At 43.0% G+C, this 21,549-nt stretch overlaps 2 protein-coding genes across 5 annotated transcripts in view; one reads left to right on the top strand and one right to left on the bottom strand.

Moving 5' to 3' along the window:
• LOC143353273 (prolyl 4-hydroxylase subunit alpha-1-like) overlaps positions 1-21,549 on the bottom strand; it is a 252,336-nt gene that overhangs the window by 26,172 nt on the left and 204,615 nt on the right. The window lies entirely within an intron of this gene.
• Positions 1,198-8,087, top strand: LOC143353272 (putative helicase with zinc finger domain). Of its 2 annotated transcripts, XM_076786460.1 has the most exons (6): positions 1,199-1,634; positions 1,865-2,535; positions 2,649-3,344; positions 3,410-3,925; positions 5,184-5,782; positions 5,882-8,087. In XM_076786460.1, the coding sequence occupies exons 1-6, from the start codon at positions 1,412-1,414 to the stop codon at positions 5,919-5,921; spliced, it is 2,745 nt and encodes a 914-aa protein (XP_076642575.1). In that variant the 5' UTR covers positions 1,199-1,411; the 3' UTR covers positions 5,922-8,087. The 2 variants fall into 2 exon arrangements, with proteins under 2 accessions (XP_076642576.1, XP_076642575.1); XM_076786461.1 differs by lacking the exon at positions 5,882-8,087 and having other exon boundaries at positions 1,198-1,634; positions 5,184-5,872.

Genomic DNA, 21,549 nt, shown 5'->3' with positions numbered 1-21,549 from the left:
CCACTTCCGGTGGTTCGATAACGTTGCGCGATTTACATGAGAATCTTCCCGTGGAATTTCCAGGAGATTGCGTGCCACGGCCGCTGTGGAGACTCTGCTCTGATCGTTTTCCCACCCCTTGTTTATTTCCATCCCTCTGGTCCGCCCCATCCTCTTTATAGTTGTTTTTTCTTTCGCGAGTTCACTCTTGCCCCGGTGTTTTTAAACCGTTTTTTCTGCCGCCGGGATTTGGTAATGGATTTAGACCGAAGACCCAGGCGACAACCCTTCCTGCGTGGCTGTTGCACGGGGTGGTTCTTAATCCTCCAAGACTGAGTCTCGAGACTAACAAGGGGTGCTCCAGACGAGGTCCCCTTCGATTTCAATAAAATGGGGTGCTAGGACTGCGATAAATGTTTGCGCGCTTATATCGCCCACTAGCCTCGAAAGTGGGTATTCAGTTTGCAGAACTGTTGGGTCGCTGTCAAAGACAATGGTACTGGGGAACGTGATCAAACTACGCAAACGTCCTCCGAGTGCATGTAGTTAAAAACTGCTAATCACTAGAGTGCAGATTTTATGCGTATATCACAAAAGCGAAATGAAATAACTAGACTGCGGATCTTTATGCAAAATAAAAATTTTACAAATTTATTGTAGGGAACAGCAGGTAAACAAACATGTATTTCTTGTTTTAATAATTTTAACAAGTCACTGGCAACGTAATGATATTCTTATATTCTCTCCGACGCCTTCATAATTTTGTATTCATCCGTTCATTTTTACGTGCTTGAAATCCGCACTTAAATCCATGGGAAGATCGAAAGAGTTGAATCATGTCAATATATCATTTTTCATTTATTAAAATTATTCAAGAACAAAAGAACATTTAATTTAGTTTCTATGTCTTGCATTCAACGAAAAAAATGTCAATACAGATAATGAAAATATATTATGGTTAATCTATTAAAATTGTTAAAGAAGGAAAGAACGCCCAATTTGGTTTCTATTCCCTGGAATTAACGAAAAAATGTCAATACATACAAGAACAAATAAGAAATGTAAATACATTATGTTTAATCCATTGAAGTGATTAAAGAAGAAGAAAACATTCAATTTGGTTTCTATTACTTGCAATTATTACAGAAAATTTTTTATTTTGCACAAAATAGTTTCTCTACCCGTTGTTATTCATCGGTAAAGTCACTCTCCCGTTCTCGAGCGCGATGGAGTCGCTAGATGGCGCAGCCTGCGATTAAATTTGACGTTCTGGTCGCGCGTGCGCACGGCGCACAGTGCTCTGTCAGTAGTTGGAAGCGTCGCGTACCCTGTAGAACTTATTGTTCCGAGAGCGTAAATAAAGGGTCGGTGGTATGATGTAGTAACAGGTGTTCGGATCAGCACGTTCGTTACGGTGTTCGAGTCGGTGGCCATGGCGAATCACATAGTCGCGATGAACGGAGAGGTTAAGAACTGGATTCCGTATGGTATCGCCGGCGAGCTGCATCGTTGTTGGATTAAGTCCGAGAACCCGGAAACGATCATCACTTGCAAATCGACGGACGACGTGCTAATCTCCCACGAACCCAATCTCTGTTGCCGGTCGACGAGCAACAACACTCTTCACACCTGGACTTTCCGGATTTGGGCGCGCGGTAAGTCCTACTGAACCACACAATACTCTCTAATTTTCTTTGTATCTCTTCTTACTTGCATACACATTCAAATAATTAACAACACAACGGATCATGAATATTAGACGTAACCAGAGTTACGTTGAATCTCTGTCTTACCAACTCGTGTGTCTGTACGTGTAATTTTCTTTGTTTTTGATGCAACACCGTTACATAATGGTAGTGGACACGGTGGTCTTTCGTTTATTTAGGTGAAAGGTTGGAAAGAGTAGCGTTTATGTTGAACCAGAATCTTCAGAACTTTTTCCTGCAATCTGTGTCTGATAAAGTCAGCGATATTGGAACGACCGATGGTCAGATATGGTGCAACAAGGAGATAAAGGATCCCACCAAATCTACCAAAGAATATTGTGTAAAAATTGGATTCACCGCTAACCAGTATGGTACCTACAGGCAGAATGTTATCTTTCATTTTGGAAAGTATCCTGCCATACTTCAGAGACTATGCATGGACTGTTTGCCACCGGAGGATTTTGTACGAATACTCACCGCCACGAATTACCAGTTCTCTCATCACCTGAGTCACTTGGTTAGTGATTCTATGCAACTACAGAAATTCGAATCGCCATTTGTGCCACCGAGAGACCCAAAAGAAGAGAAACTGTCCATGATATACCCTTATCCAGATAGAAACAACTTTTCCCTGACTCAAGAAACCCTTACGGACGAGCATTTAACACCGGGGAATTACTGGGGTCGCCTTCATGAATTAATCACCATCGAAGAGTTAGCCAGGCATGAACAGCTAGCAAGATACAATGTAATCACGTACATGCGTCTTGTTTGTCATTACGTTTTGAGTTCCACGGGTGACGCGTCCACAATCGCTAAATACGCAGAACCCGGTGGGCTGTTTGGTCAGGTGAGACTAGCATTAGCAGTTGTATAACTCTAATCCCTACCGTGATCTTCTCATAAAAGTTTCCATTCTGCCTACAAAAGGCCAAAAAGATTGATACTGAATTTTTCTCACAGTTACCCTTGAGCCGCAGTATCTCAGAGGATACAAAAAGCGGTCGGCTGTTCCTACGAAGTTGCAATACAGTATTGTTCAAACGTTTCTCGAAGGGCTCGACGTCTTCAACGGTATACGAGGCCTACATAGAGGACAAGTGTACGAACATGGTGTACATCAGACTGTCGAAGGACTGTGTGAAAGCATTGAAATTACAGGAGGACATGGATTTCATGGTGCAGGTGCAATTCGTACTGAATCGTTTGCCGTTCTGCGAATGGCATAGGGCGGTGGACAGTTTGCCGGACGTGGGGTTGATTTTCTTGAGCAAGGAGGAGATAGAGCTGAAGGAGAGCGACATCTTCGAGCAATTGGAATCTAACGAGGATACGTCCAATCCGTATTGGAAATGGATGTTGCTAGAACTTACGTTGAACATGGAACAGAGAAGGGCCGTCGGTATCATGACGGTCCCCACGAGCATATCCATGCCGCCCCTTTTATTGCTGGGTCCATTTGGGACCGGGAAAACGTACACCATTGCCGAGTCCCTCTATATCCTGTTGACGAAGAGCAGCGGGCACAAGATACTGCTTTGCACACACAGCAACAGCGCCGCGGATCTGTACGTGAAGGATTTCTTCGACAACTGGTCGAAGCAGTGTCCTCGATTGAGGCCGATTAGGATCTATTACAAAGGTCGAGCCACGAACACGGTACGTTCTTCGAAAGCGCGAGATCGTTAGGCAACGCTGCTCTCCTTTCATCCGCCCGGTTTCAGGTGCATCCGGTGGTCCTTGAGTACAGTCTGATGAAAGAGAACCGCACTTTCCGCGACCCGACCGAGGAGGACCTGCGAGACTGCAACCTGGTTGTGACCACCTTGGCGACGGCCAGTTCCTTGACTCACCTGAACCTCACGTTTAGCCACATAGTGATCGACGAGGCCGCTCAGGCGCTGGAATGCGAGGTCCTGATACCTTTGTCCATGGCCACGCCACAGACCCGTCTGATCCTCGCCGGTGATCAGATGCAGCTCGCGCCGGAGATCTACAGCAACCTGGCCAGCGAACGAGGTCTCGGCGTTAGCCTGCTCGAGAGGATCTACAAAATGTACCCGCAGACCCATCCTTGTAGAATACACCTTTGTCAGAATTACCGGTCCCACAAGGAAATCATTAAATTCACGTCCGAAATGTTTTACGACGGCATCGTGAGCCCTGGTAGTAATTTATTGTTGCAACACCCTGCGATGCACCCTTTGACCTTCTACGCTGTCTACGGGGAGGAAGTACAGGTAGGTTTGATTTTTATCTCTTGGCTTGTAGTTGATGCTTTGGTCTAGCAACTTGTGATCGACTGTAATGGTACTGGGCCGTCGATGTTGGAAAAATGTATAAACTATCGCGAAATTGATCACTGGTTGCGGGAGGAAAACTCAACTAGTAGCAATTCTAGTCACGAAAGCTTGAAACACCTTTTGGACTTGTGGTTTTACGAGTCTGTTCATGTTTATATGTCTATTCAGGGTTATTTCAATGTTTTCGTAGATCTTAAGCATTCTTGTGTTTAATTTTGCACACGGTTCCTCTAAAATTTTACGCACTCGGTCTAAAGTGCCTAATGATTTAGGCGATACTGCTCTTTAGAGTAGTCCTAACGTTTTTCTTTTGACAGGCTTACCCTAACCTAGGGGGTCATTTAATTTTTATTTGTTTCCAGTCGAAATCTAAATAGCACCTAATAAATCTTTGTTCACTATATATAGGATTAAATCTACAATAGCTTCCCCAATCGTACGTCGAAAATTACAAGCGTCACGCCGTGCTATTTGTCGTAGGAGACACCGAGAGTAACGCTCCACAGCGACTTTGAACAGTCAATCGATTCCATTTCTCTTAAACAAGAGAACACTGTTAACGAGATTCTGTAACCAGTCGCCAAACGTTCCCCTATTCACTCGACTACACAACCTTCGCAATAATTCAACTATCTCCTGTCACCGAGTGCCTCGTCTGAAAGCGCCTTCTCGGGTGTCGTAAAATACCTTCTAGGCGCTGTGATTTCAATTCCGGCGGAGGATGTACAAGAAAACTTGGAAGATATCGTCTTTCTCGACCGTTATTCCAATATTTGCATTGCTTTAGATCCCTTTATATTTCGTAAAATAAAAATCGGAGCTAATATATTGATCTGACTTCCCCTCACTTTTTCATTATAATGTAAAGTCACTAAAATAACCAGCTTCGTAAGTCCCTCTCAGAAACTGGAAAACTGTAGCACAACGAGACAAGGTAAAACTAAGATTATTCACGTCGTTCATAAATAATTAGATTGCGGATTTTATGCATTTACGAGAAAACACAAAAAGAATTTCCAACTCACAGATAGTCTAAAATGTTCTGCGTAAAATCCGCAGTTTGTAAATCGTCAGCAGGCACCGCTCTTTCCGATGTGCCTAAAATTGTCTGACAAACGGATTATGCTCCGCAACAACCCTCTCTACCTCCAAGATCCCTCAGTCCCGGTCTCATCTCAGTGCACTCTGTCAACAGGACGATCAATCAACGGGCCACGCTCACGCGGGCGAAGTGTTCGAGCTGGTGAACCGCGTTTTGGCGTTGAAGAACAGCTGGCCGGTGAATCGATGGGGTCCGTATGGCGAAGGTTCGATCGGTGTGCTGGCATGTTACGCCGAGCAGGTGCAAATGATCCGCACGGAGCTACGGAAGCTGAAGCTGTCCGAGGTGTCAGTCGAGAGGGTACTGAACGTCCAGGGGAAGCAGTTCACCGCGGTGTTCATCAGCACCGTGCGGAGCCGGACCTGCTGCAGATACATGGCGGAGCAGAACGTGAAGGACTTCGGGTTCTTAACGAACCCCAGGCTCCTGAACACGGCCATCACGCGTGCCAGGTGTCTCGTGGCTGTGGTCGGGGACCCGGTCGCATTGCTCACGATCGGCTCCTGCAGGAAGCTGTGGCAAAGGTACCTGGAGGTGGCTGATCTCCACGGGATCGATCGCGAATCCCTCAATTTTCACGTCAGAATGATTCCGGAGATGCCGAGGACCACGCCGCTGAACCCGCTGGCCAAGGAGTTCGTGCCCAGGAACCAGTCCACGTGCTCGATCGAGTACGTCCCCGTGATGATAAGGTATCCCATCATTCATGGTCCCTTTTTTTGGAAGTAGATCATTATTAGTTTACAATGGTCTTTTATTTGGTTTTAATTCTTTGATCTCATCCTTTACAGCTCTCCTCTACGCGACAGGGTATCTTTTTATGTCGATTGAGTGTATTGATGACGAGTGGACCGTGGATCTTTATGCATTTGTAGCACCTTAGCATTTTTATAATTAAAGAAAAATAGCTGTAGCAATAGCTGTTTCTTCGTATTGTTAGCATAAGAGACTTCTTTACTCGGTGAAGTAGATTTTTACCATCGTCTTGGTTTTGTAAAATGACCTACCAAAATAGGAATTGGCATAAAGATCCACAGTCCAATGATGAGATACCCGGTTGCCTATTATTTTTCTCTTTGTACGTAGATCGTCGTTGGCCGAATAATTGTAACATTTTGATCTGAATTTACGGTTATAATCTAATCCTCTGTTACTCCCCTCGACGCGACAGGGTATCTTGTACATTATACGTCGATCGAATACATTTGTGGCGAGTAGATTGTGGATCTTTATGCATTTGTAATAAAAATGAGTAGATTGAATACAAAACAGCGAGAATATCGAAAGAAACATATTCTATCATTTTCGACTTGTTAACATTCTTAAAAGAAGAAATAAACACGTAGGACCCGGTATCTTGCAACTAACGCAGAAAATTTTTACTTTGCATAAATGTCCTCAGTCTCGCGATGAAAAGTTCGATTTGACCTGCGAAGGGCACAATTATCGAACACACAACGCCGATCGACTAGGTTAAAGAGGCATCCCCGGTCGTCCGTTATTCTATTCTTCGGACTTGCATCTTCGCTGATCAACATCCATCCATAACATTGTCACTTGATTTGACTCCTTCGATTTGGTCCTGTCTTGGTTTCGTTATCGCGACAGGGCATCTTGCGCGGAATGAAGTGAGTTTGAACATAAACGCGTCGTTGTCGAACGTTCTCGGAGTGAAATAAGGGTTTCTCGAGCGTGTTGCCGGTGTTCTCCGGCGCCGAGGGCACCTCCACGAATTAGACAGTTTAAGGGAACGAAGAAGTAGCCGTAGAACTTATATTTTCGATTGTTTTTCTGGGAACGGTGCTGTATGTTTTCCGACCTCTGAGCGAGAAGCGGAGATGCGGCGAGTCGAGTTTGTGTTTCGGTTTTGACTTTCGAGTGTCTGTTGTCGATCGGAATGTCGCGTCGCTTCGCGTTCACGCACCTTCGTGTTTCTCCAAGCGTTCTCTTCTGTTGATCCTCGGAAATGTACAGCGCCGTTTCAGGAATACGTCTGGAGGAAGTAGGATTCGTTCCCACGGTGATACGGGATAGTATACAGCGAATAAGACATGTTGGTTTACGTTGCTTCCTTTTCCTTTGATTTATCGTGCTTTCGATCGATATCGTCTTCATTTAATTGTACAGATACACTATATATATATACATATATACATAAAAATATACTATATAAACTCTATTTTTTATTTCGTCGACCAATCTTCGTCCGGCGAATGTTGAATCGTCTCGATCGATCCCCCGAGATGTATATTTACACTGATTATTCTTAGACTGTCCATTTTATGCATTAATAGCACCACTGGATAAAAACGCAATTAAATAAATCATCCGATATCCTCGGAGATTTTTATTCTTTAGCACAGTGCCACTACGTTCGGTTAGCTGTAAATATATCTGCACGATGCATTCGTAATTTTAGCTGTACTGTTCTCGAAATTATATTTACGTAGTTTCTATATTCGAGGCACTCATTCAATCAGTAAAAGAGTTCCCTCTTCAGAATTGTGCGTTGCGCATTTCAACTGACAAGAATAACGAATAAACTGCAAATGTTCGATGCAGTAAATATCTACTAAATTAAATTGCAAGTACCAACAGTATCGAATCGATTTACTTAAATTTCCATCGAACGCCAAATAGAATAAAATTGAGAATTATGAATTTTTGTATTAAGCCGAGACATAGAAAGTACTATAGGCTATCGGTGCATAAAATTCGCAGTCTAATCGCGAGTCGGAATGATCCGCGTGCGCCGCTCGACGACCGAGCCTCCAATCGTAGTTCAGGACCTCTCTTCAAGAATAAATTCTGTTACTCTTCGTTGTATAGACGAGATTTAATGATAATCTATTTTGTATGTGGATAAATATAAGTGATATACACACGCGTACACATATTTTTTTCATCGGGTACGACTGTACAGAGCCGTTGCTTTCACCTGTGTGCTCTCGCAATTGTATGAAAGCCTCAGAAATAAAGGAAACGTCTGCACCTTAACATCCTTCCGTCCGTGTGCTCTTCTCTCTCTCTCTCTCTCTCTCTCTCTCTCTCTCTCTCTCTCTCTCTCTCTCTCTGTGTGTGTGTTTGTTTGTCTCTCTTCTTTCATCTCTCTCTCCCTCTTTCTCTCATTCGTTGACAAGTCAGATGATCGCCGACGAGCCGCACGAATGGCTCTGACATCTTGTTCCTTTTTCTCTTCTCGTGAAAAGCGAAAATGTGGCGGGGTAACACTTTTGAAAAGCCGACTGGCGCCATCGAATGAATGCGACCGACGACCCAACGAACAAACACGCCCTCGTGCCCTTTTATTTCTATAATTAAGCGCCACCTGGCTCGCCAACAGTCTTAGAAATAGAATAAAACGAGTGCACGGGGCGGGACGAACCTCGTGACGCTACTGGGGGATGATCAGGCCGTGAAAATTCAAAACGGAGACAGAATTAACTTTCCCGAAAAATTCGAGCACCCTTAGCTTCTCTTAAGAGAAAAGAAAACAAGCTTCAGCAATTAAACTGTTTGTCAATTTTTTCGTGAATTCATCCTCCGAAGATATACTTGTTGACCTTTCTCTAAAATTGCTGAGTCGCCCCTGACATAGTACTGTAAAATTTGTATCACGCGATACATTTTCTTCTAACACAGAATTAATATTTTTGGGAATTTAAGCGAATGTAGTTGAGATTAGTGGGGGTTTTAGAATAAAAATTGTGTGCTCGTTATAAATTAGTATTTTTAGAAATTACTTCATACAAACATTAACCCATTACGTACCATGATCCCCACTTCGGATCATGCCCATGGATTGCACTAAGGAGTGGCATAAAATGAACTAAGTACATACACCAAGTCATCCCTAAATGAGGATATTCAAATTGATTTTAAAATTGAATTGAACTTTTGGCGTAAATCGTCCTAAACATATAAATACTAACCAGAGCAAAAGTTTAGAAATAAAAAATTGGTACTTAATGGGTTAAGTTGGTTGGTTTTTGACGATTTGATTGTAACTCTATGTAAAAATCGTTCCAATTACCAACACCCTGTAGACATTCGATTAATTCTTTCTAGTTCCTCACCGTGAACCATTCTCTATCTAATATCTTATTAATCGAAGACATTATTTTATAAAATTTTGTACGAACAATATATTATACATTTTCTAAGAAAAACGTTTTAGTAAGAACATGCCCCACATACAATTAATTAAATCCAAACATTTGTTAGATCATCTGCCACCAGAAAACTCGAACATCTCGATCGGCATTTTTACCAAAGTTTAGTATCCAGGTTTAAGGGTACATACTTCTCGCGGTATAGTATAACTGCTCGCATAAATCATCTACACAACGACCGATAGCAAATCGTGTGCTTCGTTATCGGGAAACTTTCTTAATTTTGTTTGAAATATTACGAGTTTCGGAACATTTTTTCAGCTGGGCATTCGCGGCCGTATATTATTGTCCCCGAACCTCGTAGAGATTACGATGCGGGACGATTTTTATGGGCCGGTGTATAAAAGGTTGAGAATAAAATGGCAGAAGTAAGGTATTAGGGTGGTCCCGTGACAAGATGGGGCGAGCGAATGGGCGCTCCCGGTTCAACTCGATTTTCCACTAACAAGGGGTATATCGCCGAAGGCATCGACGGGATTCCAGCAATATTCTTGCCTTGGCCTCCCTTCGATGCCACGGGGCCGTACAGAATTTATACTGGCTGGGACAAGAGTCACTTTTTAATTCGAGCCTGTTACTCTATTAAGCCCGGCAGATTCTATTACACGCATATTTCACGCATTCTCGGAATTTCCCTTGTGTTCTCTGCTGGTCGAACCCTTCTTCTACAGAATCCAAGCCGACATTGTTTTCTTCATGAATAGAGTTACTTGGTGTCCACACTATTTCAGTTTTAACCCCTTGCCTGAACTGAGTCCAATAAATTCATTTCCATTACAGCAAAATAAACTTCTATATTGTTGTAGTCGATACATAGAAAACATAGTCATGCAATAAATATAAACTTCTGGACGTCTGGACATTATAAGCACAAAATAAATAGGCGTCGCGGCGCTACGAATTGCCATACCATTATTCAATTTGTCTGTATCTAATAAATTACTAAAAATTTCAGTATTGCATTAGGCACCCATCGTGTCACTTTCGTATTCATAAAACGAAGAAAATCATATAGAACGGGACTATTGTAGGTCGGAAAAATTGTTCGACTACATTTGCTCTGCCCCATTTTGCATATTTACGAGGCAAAATTTTCTTTTGTCTTCTAGCTCGCTGCACCGTTCCCTCTCTGTCACGTTTCCCGCGGCTTCATCCGGCCGTGCAACAAGCGCAACATTATTTTGCTGATTATGAGTATGACAGGAGCACGTGTATCGACGCGTGACTCGGAGCGACACAGGCCCGTGCCGATCAATATTGAAAACACTTAATACAACACGGAGATACGCAATAGGGCTTCCGGCATCGACGGGACGTATTATAACTGCGACTATACTAATGGCGGGTGCGAGAACCCGCCCCGAGAAAGATGTAGAACCCGCGCGTCGCGTCGGGTCGAGTAGTCACGGAAACCCGCCGGTTCTCGTAGTTCTCAGTCAATACCGAGGAGGAACGAGGAGATATTATATGGTCGCATTAGCGTTTTCAGTCGCGTATCGTCCTTTCTTATTGCGTCGTAGGCGGAAAGTTATACCCGGCGACATTACACTCGTCCCCGCATCCATATTTATATCGAGGGAGGGAAAACGGGTCGCGATATATTGTGCCCGCAGCTGCAACAGTACCCGTGATTTCTGGTCCGTGAAAGACGCGAGGGATGCCGCACAATTCCATATCGTTCTGTGCCCTCCCTTCTCTTCTCTAAACAGCAGTCTCCGGCTTTACCTGGACGATCATGCATAATGCTCTTCGTTGTCTTAGAATTCTTGAACGCCAGCCCCGCGAATTTCGAATCCAAATCGAATTTTGTTTCAATTTAAAGGAAACTCATAACAAGACCACGGATTTTATGGATTTGCTGGAAAAATGTGTTGGTGAAAGCTGAAACAACGAATTACAAAAATTCAAGGATGTTGATATAGTATTTTCAATTGTATATAATTTCGGATACTTTTCATTTGGCTCCATATTCGCAGTCTAGTCAACATATTTAGTCAATTCTGTTCGAAATCTTCATCGCGAGTCCGACTCGATGTTACAGTATACGGGGTGGAGAGCTGAATCAACAACACATACGTGTGCAAATATTTCCGACCAATGCTTCACATTTCTGAAAATTCAGTTGAGCGGAATGTTTCGGTGTTGCAACGTGTAACGATTTTTTTTTTTATTCGATAGACGGCCTGACGGAGCAAACACGTTTTTATCGAGAACCACGGGAGCCGCGTGTGAATTATTCGGCACACACCTAATATTTACGTAACTATCCGGCGGCGCGTTTATATCCTTTCGTTTGGCCGGGCCGCAAGCAATCACCGATTCGCGAAGTATCCATCCCGGCTTTCAGAAGCCATAAATACGAGCCCCCTCCCCGAAATCCGTCGGACCCTTTTGTGCCCTTTAATGTATCGTATTAGGGAACGCGGGTCTGCAGCACGGGCCGCCATTTCCGGCCCCGCGGTATAACGATGCATATCCTCCGCCGTTGCGGAATATTGCTACAATAATTTTCGTGGCTCGTTGCTTCGACATTTTCCAACGGCGATTCTGCCTCCTACGCCCACACCCACCATGGGCACACGCGATGTATCGCCGACCCGGCGACGGAAGTCGATTATAACGTAACAATTTCGTTGGACCGCGATCGCCGCGATGCAATCGGCCAACAAATTTCACCGGATTGCCGGGCTGCAGCAAACCGACGGTCAACATTTGCCGTTAATGTTGCTCCACCCAACCCACGCTGACCGTGCATCCTCTGGGATTCTTTCGACCCTGGCGATTTAGTGCCCCGCCTGCTTTTTATTAACATTCTGACGGTCTTACCGGCCGAATCGATACGGTTGATGTCGTTATTCTTTTGTGCAACGAACGGTATCCATAGTCGATTTTGCCAAGGTGCTTGTAGATTTTTATATTCAGTTATTTGCATTTCTACGCCCTTCTTCGAGCACACGCTTTAATCTTGTTGTGTCCTTTTCTTGGGACCTTTAATTGCTACTACTACTGTTATTACTACACAAAACCTTGAGGGAAGGGGCTGGCAGGAGATGGCGGGGGAAATATTGGGAGATGAAGGCGAGGGGGAGGATTGGATGAGTGGAGAGAAAGGACGTGTGGATGAGTGGGACGGGGAGTGAATGAAAGGAAAAGGAGTGAATGGGAGAGGAAGTTGAAATGATAGTGGGAGAGCAACCGGAAGAGGGGGTCCAGTATGTGTGAGGGTAGGGAAGGGGGGAGCAGAGAGGTATGTTTGTGTGGGAGTGGGAAAACAAGTATGTGGTGTGTGGCTAGATGTAAGATAGCGATCTCTCTCTCTCAGGCGTGTATATATTGTAAATAATAGTTTAAGTTAAGTTTAAGTTAAGTTAAGTAGATTAAGTAGGATAAGACTAGGGTTAAGAGCAGGTTAAGGGCGGGGGAAAGGAGGTGTGATTCAAGATTGTAACCCCGAGGGGAATCAATAAATGATATATATATATAATAAAATACTACACAAAACTTGCGTTAGAAGAATTTAAGAATTACAGTGATTTCTCTATATATGTCGCCAAGGCCTGGATGATAAACGTCGCGGAATTATCCCCACTACCGCGGGCTATACCCCTTGAGGGGCCGCGAAGTTCGAGTGGCCTCGGACGCCGAGGAGTGTAAACATAACACTGCTCGGGAGAATTCACTGTACCTTCTTTTCGACTTGCTGGAATTATTGAAAGAAGAAATACAGTTTTATGTGACTTCCATTTCCCATGGTCGACTGAGAACATTTTTATTTAAGATCCGCATTCTAGTTATTACTCGCACAGTTTTTACATATTATTGCATTATGTTTTTAGGATTTATTGAAGGCACTGTTCTCCAAAAATTTGGAACATCCTCTGATATAAAGTATAATTAAATTTATACATTTATACAATTTGCGAACATAAAATAATTAAAGAATGTAGAACAAAGGATTAAAGAACTGGGCCATAAGAAGTTTGACAAGAATCTTTAAAAATTCTTTTGCAAAAATGCTACAGCATTGTAATACGAGAACGATATTTTTCTTTTAACGATACAATTCTGGAGCTTGAGGAACAGTTGGTTTCAGGAGGGTCGAGTAATTTGTGACTATACGTGCACAGTGCAGGCCACAAGGGAGCACTAGCCCCTTTGCGCTCAACGTCAGATCACTTTAAATCCACACATTTTTCGGCACCCCGGGCAGCAGACAACCAAAATTGTTAAGGTTAGATAATTAGCTCGTTGAAAGATCAAAGGGAATACGAAACTTTGAACTCGGGGCGTACGTAGAAAACTTTAGGCAACCTGCATCGGTAGCGAGCTTTGCACAAAAGGAACATCTGCCTTTGATTCGCGAAAATAGAATCGCAACTGTAAGAAATGCTGACTTTCCAAAGCTGGAGGAACTTTTGAAACTCAAAAATGTTCAAAGTAACGATTGAAGATCTTCACGCAAGAACCGAGTCAGTCTATTGCTTAACAAAAATATTTAACAGTTAATATCTGTTTAAGATCACATTTTAAGGGGTTTAATCGTCATTAAATAAAATGAATTGCAATCTAATTTTAGCATGGTTTGCACAAGACTAAAGCAGCGTCCTCCGTATTTTATAGAACTTTTACTTGATTTCTCATTGCCAGACAGCGGATTTTTATGCAAAATAAAAATTTTCTACGTGAATTGCAACAAACAGGAGTAAAATAGAAATTTATTTTCTTTCCCAAAAATTTCTTATGTTTAATAGAATGGGAATAATATTTATATAGTATTTTTAAATTCTTCTAATATTTTTACTGTTCGAAATTACACCTACTCATTTTTGTCATAAGTGCATAAAATCCGCTGTCGACTCATTATCCAATGATTAACTGTTTTGTTCTTGCACCAGTTTTATATTGAACGACATAGTATATTGCCGAGTGTTCGGTACAAGAGCGGGACAAGTTTTACAAGCTTTCCAATTATGTATATTGTTTCACAACTTTCGTTAGAAACAGCGGTCCACAATGGACTTTTCTGTTGTTCTTGTCTTCTACACCCTAAACTAGCAATCCAGCCGAATCAATGGCCGCGATCAAGTTCGCTCAACTTTTCCCTAATTGCATCAGGATTGTCGCGATACAGGGTCTCTCTCTCAATGACGCCCGCGGCCACTTTCCCTCGCTAATTGAAATTTCTTCGGGCAGCTTCGACAGTTAGCCTGTAAAAATTGGATGACGTTCCTCCGCGAAGTTGCAGCTGAAACGGGAGAAAAAAAAATCAAGGCCGAAGGGTAGACCGGGTCAACTTCATCCCCCGTCGAGGGTCGGAAAGTTTAAAGATTAATCGACGGCTAATTAGGGAGCCGCGAGAGGATAATTTCGTCGGCTGGCTGACAGCTTGGAGTCAATAACTAATTCACCCGTGGATAATGTACGAGATACGCGCGGATTATAGGTGACGAATACACGGTGGCGATTCGAAACCGCACGGTCAAAATAATTGACATTTTTCATACTATTCGCTGATAGCAGATTCGCTATTTTAGCAGTACAATTTTGAGAAAGAGCTGCGACGATTTTGAAGTTGTTTTGTTGATTTTTCATCAGTGATAATACGAGACCACGCACCTATATGCAAAATAAAAATTATCCGTATTGATTAGAAGAATGGACAGTTGCATAAAAATTTCTTCTCTTAATAGTTTTAATAGGTTACGAATAATGTACCACTAATATTATATCCATCTGATGTTTCTTCAATAGCGTATAAGGTCTTGCTCATTTTTGCTATAAATACATAAAATTCACAGTCTAATTAATCACATATATTGTGTTAACACGTTCGCGGACGCAAACGCTATAGCATTAATTTTCATAGTAATGCAAAATGACGTGAATGCTATAGCATTCAAATTTTTAAGCCAATTTTTATTCATTTAATTTTATACAACCTTAAGTTTCTGTAATTAATATACATTTCAAATTTAAATTTGTGTTTGTAATTAATATACATTTCATTTGTCATTACTAATGACAGTTAACTTATTATTATTGTTCATTTCTAATCAGATTTCGGATAGTACAACTAGTTTCAAGAAAAATTGCCTGTCTATTTTTGCAGCTCACTGAAATTTTTACTGTCCGTGAACGTGTTAAGTTTAGTGAGAAGGAACGTGAAAGCCTCATCAGGAAAGAGCAATAGTACTTAGCTAAAATTAGAAAGCTGTACATATTTAGCTGAAATAAATTAAGAAGCTATGCACACATCCACCTGAAATAAATGATATTAGAATATAACAAAACCTGAAAATGGAAGCATAAAAATGGTCGAAATAACAGGACTGATGTCATTAAAAATTCATCATCCCCGCATAAAGATCACCCCAGCTGGCAGCTCTCTCAGAAGAAAAAGAGAGAGAGAGAGAGAGAGAGTAAATGAAATAATTGTGACCACTCTAAAAAGGGATAATGCCAAATTAAGGCTGCCCAGTTTCACCACCAGACCAAGATTACGCGCATAAACTGGTGCCAGTGTGGTGGAAGGGATCAAGGGCTCCCAGCGAGCCCTGATTGGCCACCAGGAGCAGATTTCTGCGACTTTGAGCCATTTCCCGTAGTTGACCGCGGTTCGGCCGGATCACACCGGGTCCAGAGATCGGCCTCCAGGATCCACGTCAAGTCGAATTAGCATAATCCGACGGTATCGCGACTGTGTTCCTGTATGGGGTCCGCCAACGTAACTCCCCCGTTGACATAATTTTATCGGCGCGCATCCACCGCCCCCCCCCCCTTCGCACGGGCAACAACACGTTGACACGCGGCGGGACAATATTGCTAAGCAAGTGGGACCCGAGGACGCAATCTGTCCGCCAAGTTACAGGCAAACGTGCGCAAATGTGCGCAAACGTGCGCACACAGGCGCAAACGTGCGCACACAGGCGCAATCGTGCATCGAAGATGCGCATTAACCGGCATACGTGTTGCCGCCCCCGCACGGCCGCTACGTGTACAGGTTTCGCGACAATACAGCGGGATGTATATCAGCCTGTGGCTGTCATCGCAGTATCTACCTTGCCTCGATACCAGGTATTAACTCCGAAATGTTGCCCGCTCGATAGAATTATCCCCTCGCGACCTCTAATCGTTCTTAATCACCTTTAGGGCCAGTCCGCCACCCCTTCCGATCCGTTTCCCACCATTTTTATTCGCACTTTACCACCAGAATTCTTACGACGGCGTTTTACTACCAGTTCGCCATCTTGTTATCGAACGTTATCGCCGCTTGTCTTTTTAATCGTCGGAAACGAGCAATTCAATTCTGAGTTCATTTTCTGTCTGTGACATTGGTTTTACCTATGTATCGGCTGTCTATGCCTATGCAATTTTTTTAGGCTTCTGTGTTTTAATACTACAGTGAATTCTCGATATATGTCAACAACACGGGTCTTGTCAGCGACATGTATCGTCCAGGAGACATACCCGAGCGGTATCATGTTTACCGAGGTCTCTCGAGCTTCGTGGCCCCTCACGGGGAATACCTCGCAGTAGTGGGGATAATTCCGCGACATTTATCATCCAGACCTTGGCGACATATATAGAGAAATTACTGTTATAAAAATGACGACATTGAATTTAATACATGCTCTACTAAACATATTCATTTAATCATTTCTCACGGAAGCATCTTCATAGTTTCAGTAATTGCAAAATAAAAAATCTGGAACCGGTCATTTTGACCGACGGTGGTAGGGTTTAGTGTTAAAACATCCTAAAAGATTTCTGGATACTCTTGAGAGTCTTGCACTTGCAACTTTCTGAGTCTAAAACGACCCACTATGCAGAGTTAAGAAAATGGATGTGTTGTTATTATTATTTAGACATTTACTCAGAGTGCAGTCAGTAATAATGTTTTTGGAAAAAAGATCAGTGCTTCTGCAATGAATTGTTCTCAATCTCGAATTCGTTGGTTGAAAGATTCGAGTTCAAAACGAAGCTACAAGCGTTGGTTAAAATTGATCTACGAAAAAGTTTATTTGACGAAAGCAACTCTGATCGGCACGGTCAAGTCGCGATAATCAAAACGGAGCTAAACACTTCGAACGATAGCTCTTTTTTTCAGCTGTATAATCGCGGTTGCGAAATTCACGGTGAAATGTCGCGAGTGTCTCCTCTGCGAAGCGAAGGAACTACGGGGCAGCGTAGGGTGGCAAACGAATCGACAGACGGTTTAAACGTTTTTCAATCGATCGCAATTACGAAAGTTTGTGGACGAGTTAACTTTTCACGCTCGTCAGCGAGGTGTTTCCGAATGACGAGGGTGGATAACTCGTTTTACGCGCTTAACGGGTTAATGGCGATCGAACGGCGCGCCGGCGGAGGCGGCGCAAAGAGGGGGACGAGATGAATATGAAAGCGGCGGGACATACGCGGGGGGAGAGCGTTTCTCCCTCGCTCGTCTTTTTCCTCGATTTTCAATTTCTAACGGACGAACGCGCGGAATGAGATCGCCGTGCCGAGCGCTCATAATTTTCGCCCCGATACGACCGGCCGAACGTATTGATGGACGATCCCGGCATGCTTTTGACAATTTCCACGTGGCGGGAGGCCTGCTGTCGGTAATTTCGGAATTCGCCGACAATTCACCGTCAATTTTACAAGGAGCATCCTCGTCGCGTCGCGGATATTCCCGGCGATAGTGCGATCATTGTGCTGGACTCCTCGAAGTCATTTATTTCTTTCAAAATTTCTTCATCGGAGTTGGTCGTGTCAATTGTTACAATAGGTTACAAGTTTTACAAATTTCTGCGTGAAGGTACCAGGGATTCTATTTCAATACTCAGTCAATCCTTAACCCCTTCCCGTGCCATTTAGCTCGATTAAATCCGGGCCCAAGTGATAGGGGTCAACGCGCGGTAAACAAACAAGAATGATGCTCGAAAACAGTTGCAATACTAGTCGAAATATAAATACCTGCGAGACAGACTCGTGATGTTTACGTTTGGCAGATTTTCGGACCACGAGTCCTCCGCGTGATGTTTACGTTTCTGCCAAAATCTTCATCACGAGTCAGACTCGTTAAAGTACGGGAAGGGGTTAACTGACCAATTTTTAGATAATAAGTTCAATCCCTTGTCCGAAGGATTTCTCAGCTGATTAGGACTTGTTTAACATTAATAATTTCGTCGAACATAAAAATGAATTGCTAACGTCATCAATGTAGATTGTTGTGCACATTTCTTCACACTAAAAATGTCTGGATGCCACGAATGTACTAAAGTCCGCTGTCTACACAGTGCTCTCTCAAGTCTCGTGTTATGGATCATGTTCCATGGATCATGTTTTATTTGAGTGGCATTTTTGCGACGCGTCCACACGTTCGTTGTAGAAAAGCCAGAACGAATCGTCATGACCAATATTAATCTGCTAATATTATTCCCTAATGAACTCCATTGTACGGTTCATGAATTTGCTTAGCTGCTAGACCGGCTCCGTGCAGAATCACCGCTCCAGTGTGCATACATAGAGAGCGAGAGAGAGAGAGAGAGAGAGAGAGAGAGAGAGAGAGAGAGAGAGAGAGAGAGAGAGATGTATACTCTGTATCAAGCATCGATCGTTCCCTTAATTACAAGTTGTAGAAGGTATACTTCTGTGTACAGAGTGGTCCTCCGATTATTATTATCTTGATATAAACCGGAGCGAGTCACGTTAACTCAACTCGCCGAATGAGAGCTACAACCCTCGGTGTCGTTTTATTTCGACGACGGTGATTTCGTAGAACCGGAGTACCAATTTGTTTGAAATCATCGGATTCCGCGAAATTACTTTCAAAATAGAATGTATCATCCTGAAAGAGCTGAACATAGTTTTCGGTTGTAATTCAATTTACTGAAAACTTCGTTGAATGGGTAACGTTTCGACATTCTGTTTGGAGCAGCGTGTCCTAATTAATTTAGCAAAGGGAGTGAAATTAGCGAGGCTGCGTTGTGTAATTTCTGGCTAATAGGCTGCGGATGTTTGTGCAATTATTGCACACGATTTGTGGAGGACACTGAGACACAAGTTTCTGAAGTAATTTCCATCTTTCCTTTGTTATTCGTTCCAGTTTATATCTAACTTACGTCATCCGGTATATTGCATGATTTTCTTCGCTGATCGCGATTAGACAGCGGCTTTTATGCGTTCAGGACAAAAATGAAGAATTTACAAATACTGTCATTTACACTGTACGGCGACAGTGAACTGACTAGGATCGTGTAGCTCCGTTCGGCTTCGATCAAGACTTTGCTGCATATTATTTTCAAGCTATTCAACATATTCAGAAAATCTATTTCGCTCCAGTTTGTTGCAATTAGAGAAAGAACCGCTGTTCATTCACGAACATTTTCCAATGAGTTCATCGTTTCCGCAGTGACTCACCACTAAACTATTACAATTACAACACATATATAATTGCAATCGAACTGATATTTAATGAACTGCGCCACACATGGTCCGGTACGGTCCAAATATTCCAATCGATGAGTGCAAATTAATATTTAATATAAATAACAGGAACAGACTAGTAAGATAATACTGTTGTTATTGCAAAAAAAAATATAAATCAGTCTAGTGTAGGGCTCGGTAGTCGCAGTGTTAAATACAACCGAATTCAGTAACGTGAAATTGCGTTGAATAGTGGCATAATCATAAACTCCATTCGAGTACAAAGCGTTAATATTTGATGAACTGTAAAAATTGGGTCAATCGATGAATGAAATTGATATTGACAGAAATATCAGGAACACGGTAACAATGTAATGCATAACAGGGGTTATCATTTTTATTCCTTTCATAGGAGCATCGACGTGGCACGCGGAAACCGAAGGGTGTCGGCGATAATCAGCGATCGGCGCCGGATCAAACGAGACCGGCGGTCGTTATGCGTTTCGCGAATTTCGCCGGGAGGCCGGTTGGCTCGCAGGACGAGCGTCGGACCGTGTTTAATTGGAAATTTCGACGCGGCTGGGAAAAATTCGGCACATCGTCGTCCCGCCGCGGTCGCCGATACCTATCGCGCGGATCGATCGGGAATTATTCTCGCCCCCGCGCGCGATACCGAAGTCAATTTCCTCTGGCCGGCCTCGCTCTCTCACTCTGGCGGACCGGTGAAATTTTCCAGAGCATGTAGCACGCTTTACACGCGTTCGATTAAGCTCGCCGCATCGAACCTCGCCGGGAACGCGTGTCGAACACCGACCCCGCAAACCGCCCCCACAAACCATCCCCTCAGCACCGAACCGCGGCTACAAACGGCCGAACAAAGTCGTTCCCGTGTACCAGAGATCCTGCAACACGTATCCTCCTTCTAGTTTCGTTTCTCTTCTTTTTTTTTCCGCCTGTCCTCCGGTTTGCGTCTCGAGCCGATACGTTCTCGATCCTCCGAGTCGTAGAAATGACCGCGCGAAATTGCCCTCCGCTTGTTAGCGCCTCGCCGACACGTATTCTGTCACCGGAATTCCTTTTTTATTTTTTTTTTTTTCACGGGTCGTGAAAATTCTTCGGCCGTTGAAAATTATTTTATTGCACGTCCGAATTTTTGGAGCACCGCTGTGAATATTTTTAGGGGTTGTTACGGGCGTGCTCGAGCTTCAGGCGGACCGTTTTGTGCCTTCGGGAAAGTTTTATTGGGTAATATAAGGGAAGGAAGAGAAAACGTGGAAGAGAGAAGTATGATATCGACACTAGCCATGTCCAGTCCAACACAATTTAGGATATTTAACGGAGCTCAATGTGTTCGTTAATATTGTCTTTCGAAAAATCTGAAAAAATTCCGAGATGCATATTGTAGCCACTAGTATGAATATAAAAATTCGTCGGGAAACTATGAAGAAATGAGAATTTGCCTGGAACTCAGAGAGCCATGTTGTCGATGGAGAATTCAATTGACGAATTAAACATATTGGTAACAGCACGTGACACCTGTTCGTATTAATTGAAGTTGTTCTATAAAACCCAGCAGAATTGTATTTTACGAAGAACGAAAGAGGTTAGCATCAAGGACCGAACTTGAGAAATTAACCCTTAGCACTCGAGTGGTGACTCTGAAGGACCACTAGAAATTGTTGTGGCATTATTTCAAAGAAATTACGAAAAATATTACAAAATATTTGTTACATTACAAAATTTGTATTTCATAGACTACTAAACATTTAAATATTATATGTAGAAATCGGATCAGTTTCGTATGAATAAAATCAAAATATTGTAGGACGGACGAAATATTTAGTTTCAGAATAAAAATAGCGCCGAGTGCAAAGGGT

Source organism: Halictus rubicundus, chromosome 4 (assembly GCF_050948215.1).
Source record: "Halictus rubicundus isolate RS-2024b chromosome 4, iyHalRubi1_principal, whole genome shotgun sequence".
In the NCBI taxonomy this organism is placed as follows: Eukaryota; Metazoa; Arthropoda; class Insecta; order Hymenoptera; family Halictidae; genus Halictus; species Halictus rubicundus.
The sequence above is the reverse complement of the archived record's forward strand: the minus strand, read 5'-3'. Positions and strand labels throughout refer to the sequence as shown.

Excerpts from the sequence above, each read along its gene's own strand:
- LOC143353272 (XM_076786460.1), top strand. The coding sequence starts at position 1,412 with ATGGCGAATCACATAGTCGCGATGAACGGAGAGGTTAAGAACTGGATT. Across the intron at positions 1,635-1,864 it reads TTTCCGGATTTGGGCGCGCG|GTGAAAGGTTGGAAAGAGTA; the intron begins GTAAGTCCTACT and ends TCGTTTATTTAG. Across the intron at positions 5,783-5,881 it reads TACGTCCCCGTGATGATAAG|CTCTCCTCTACGCGACAGGG; the intron begins GTATCCCATCAT and ends CATCCTTTACAG.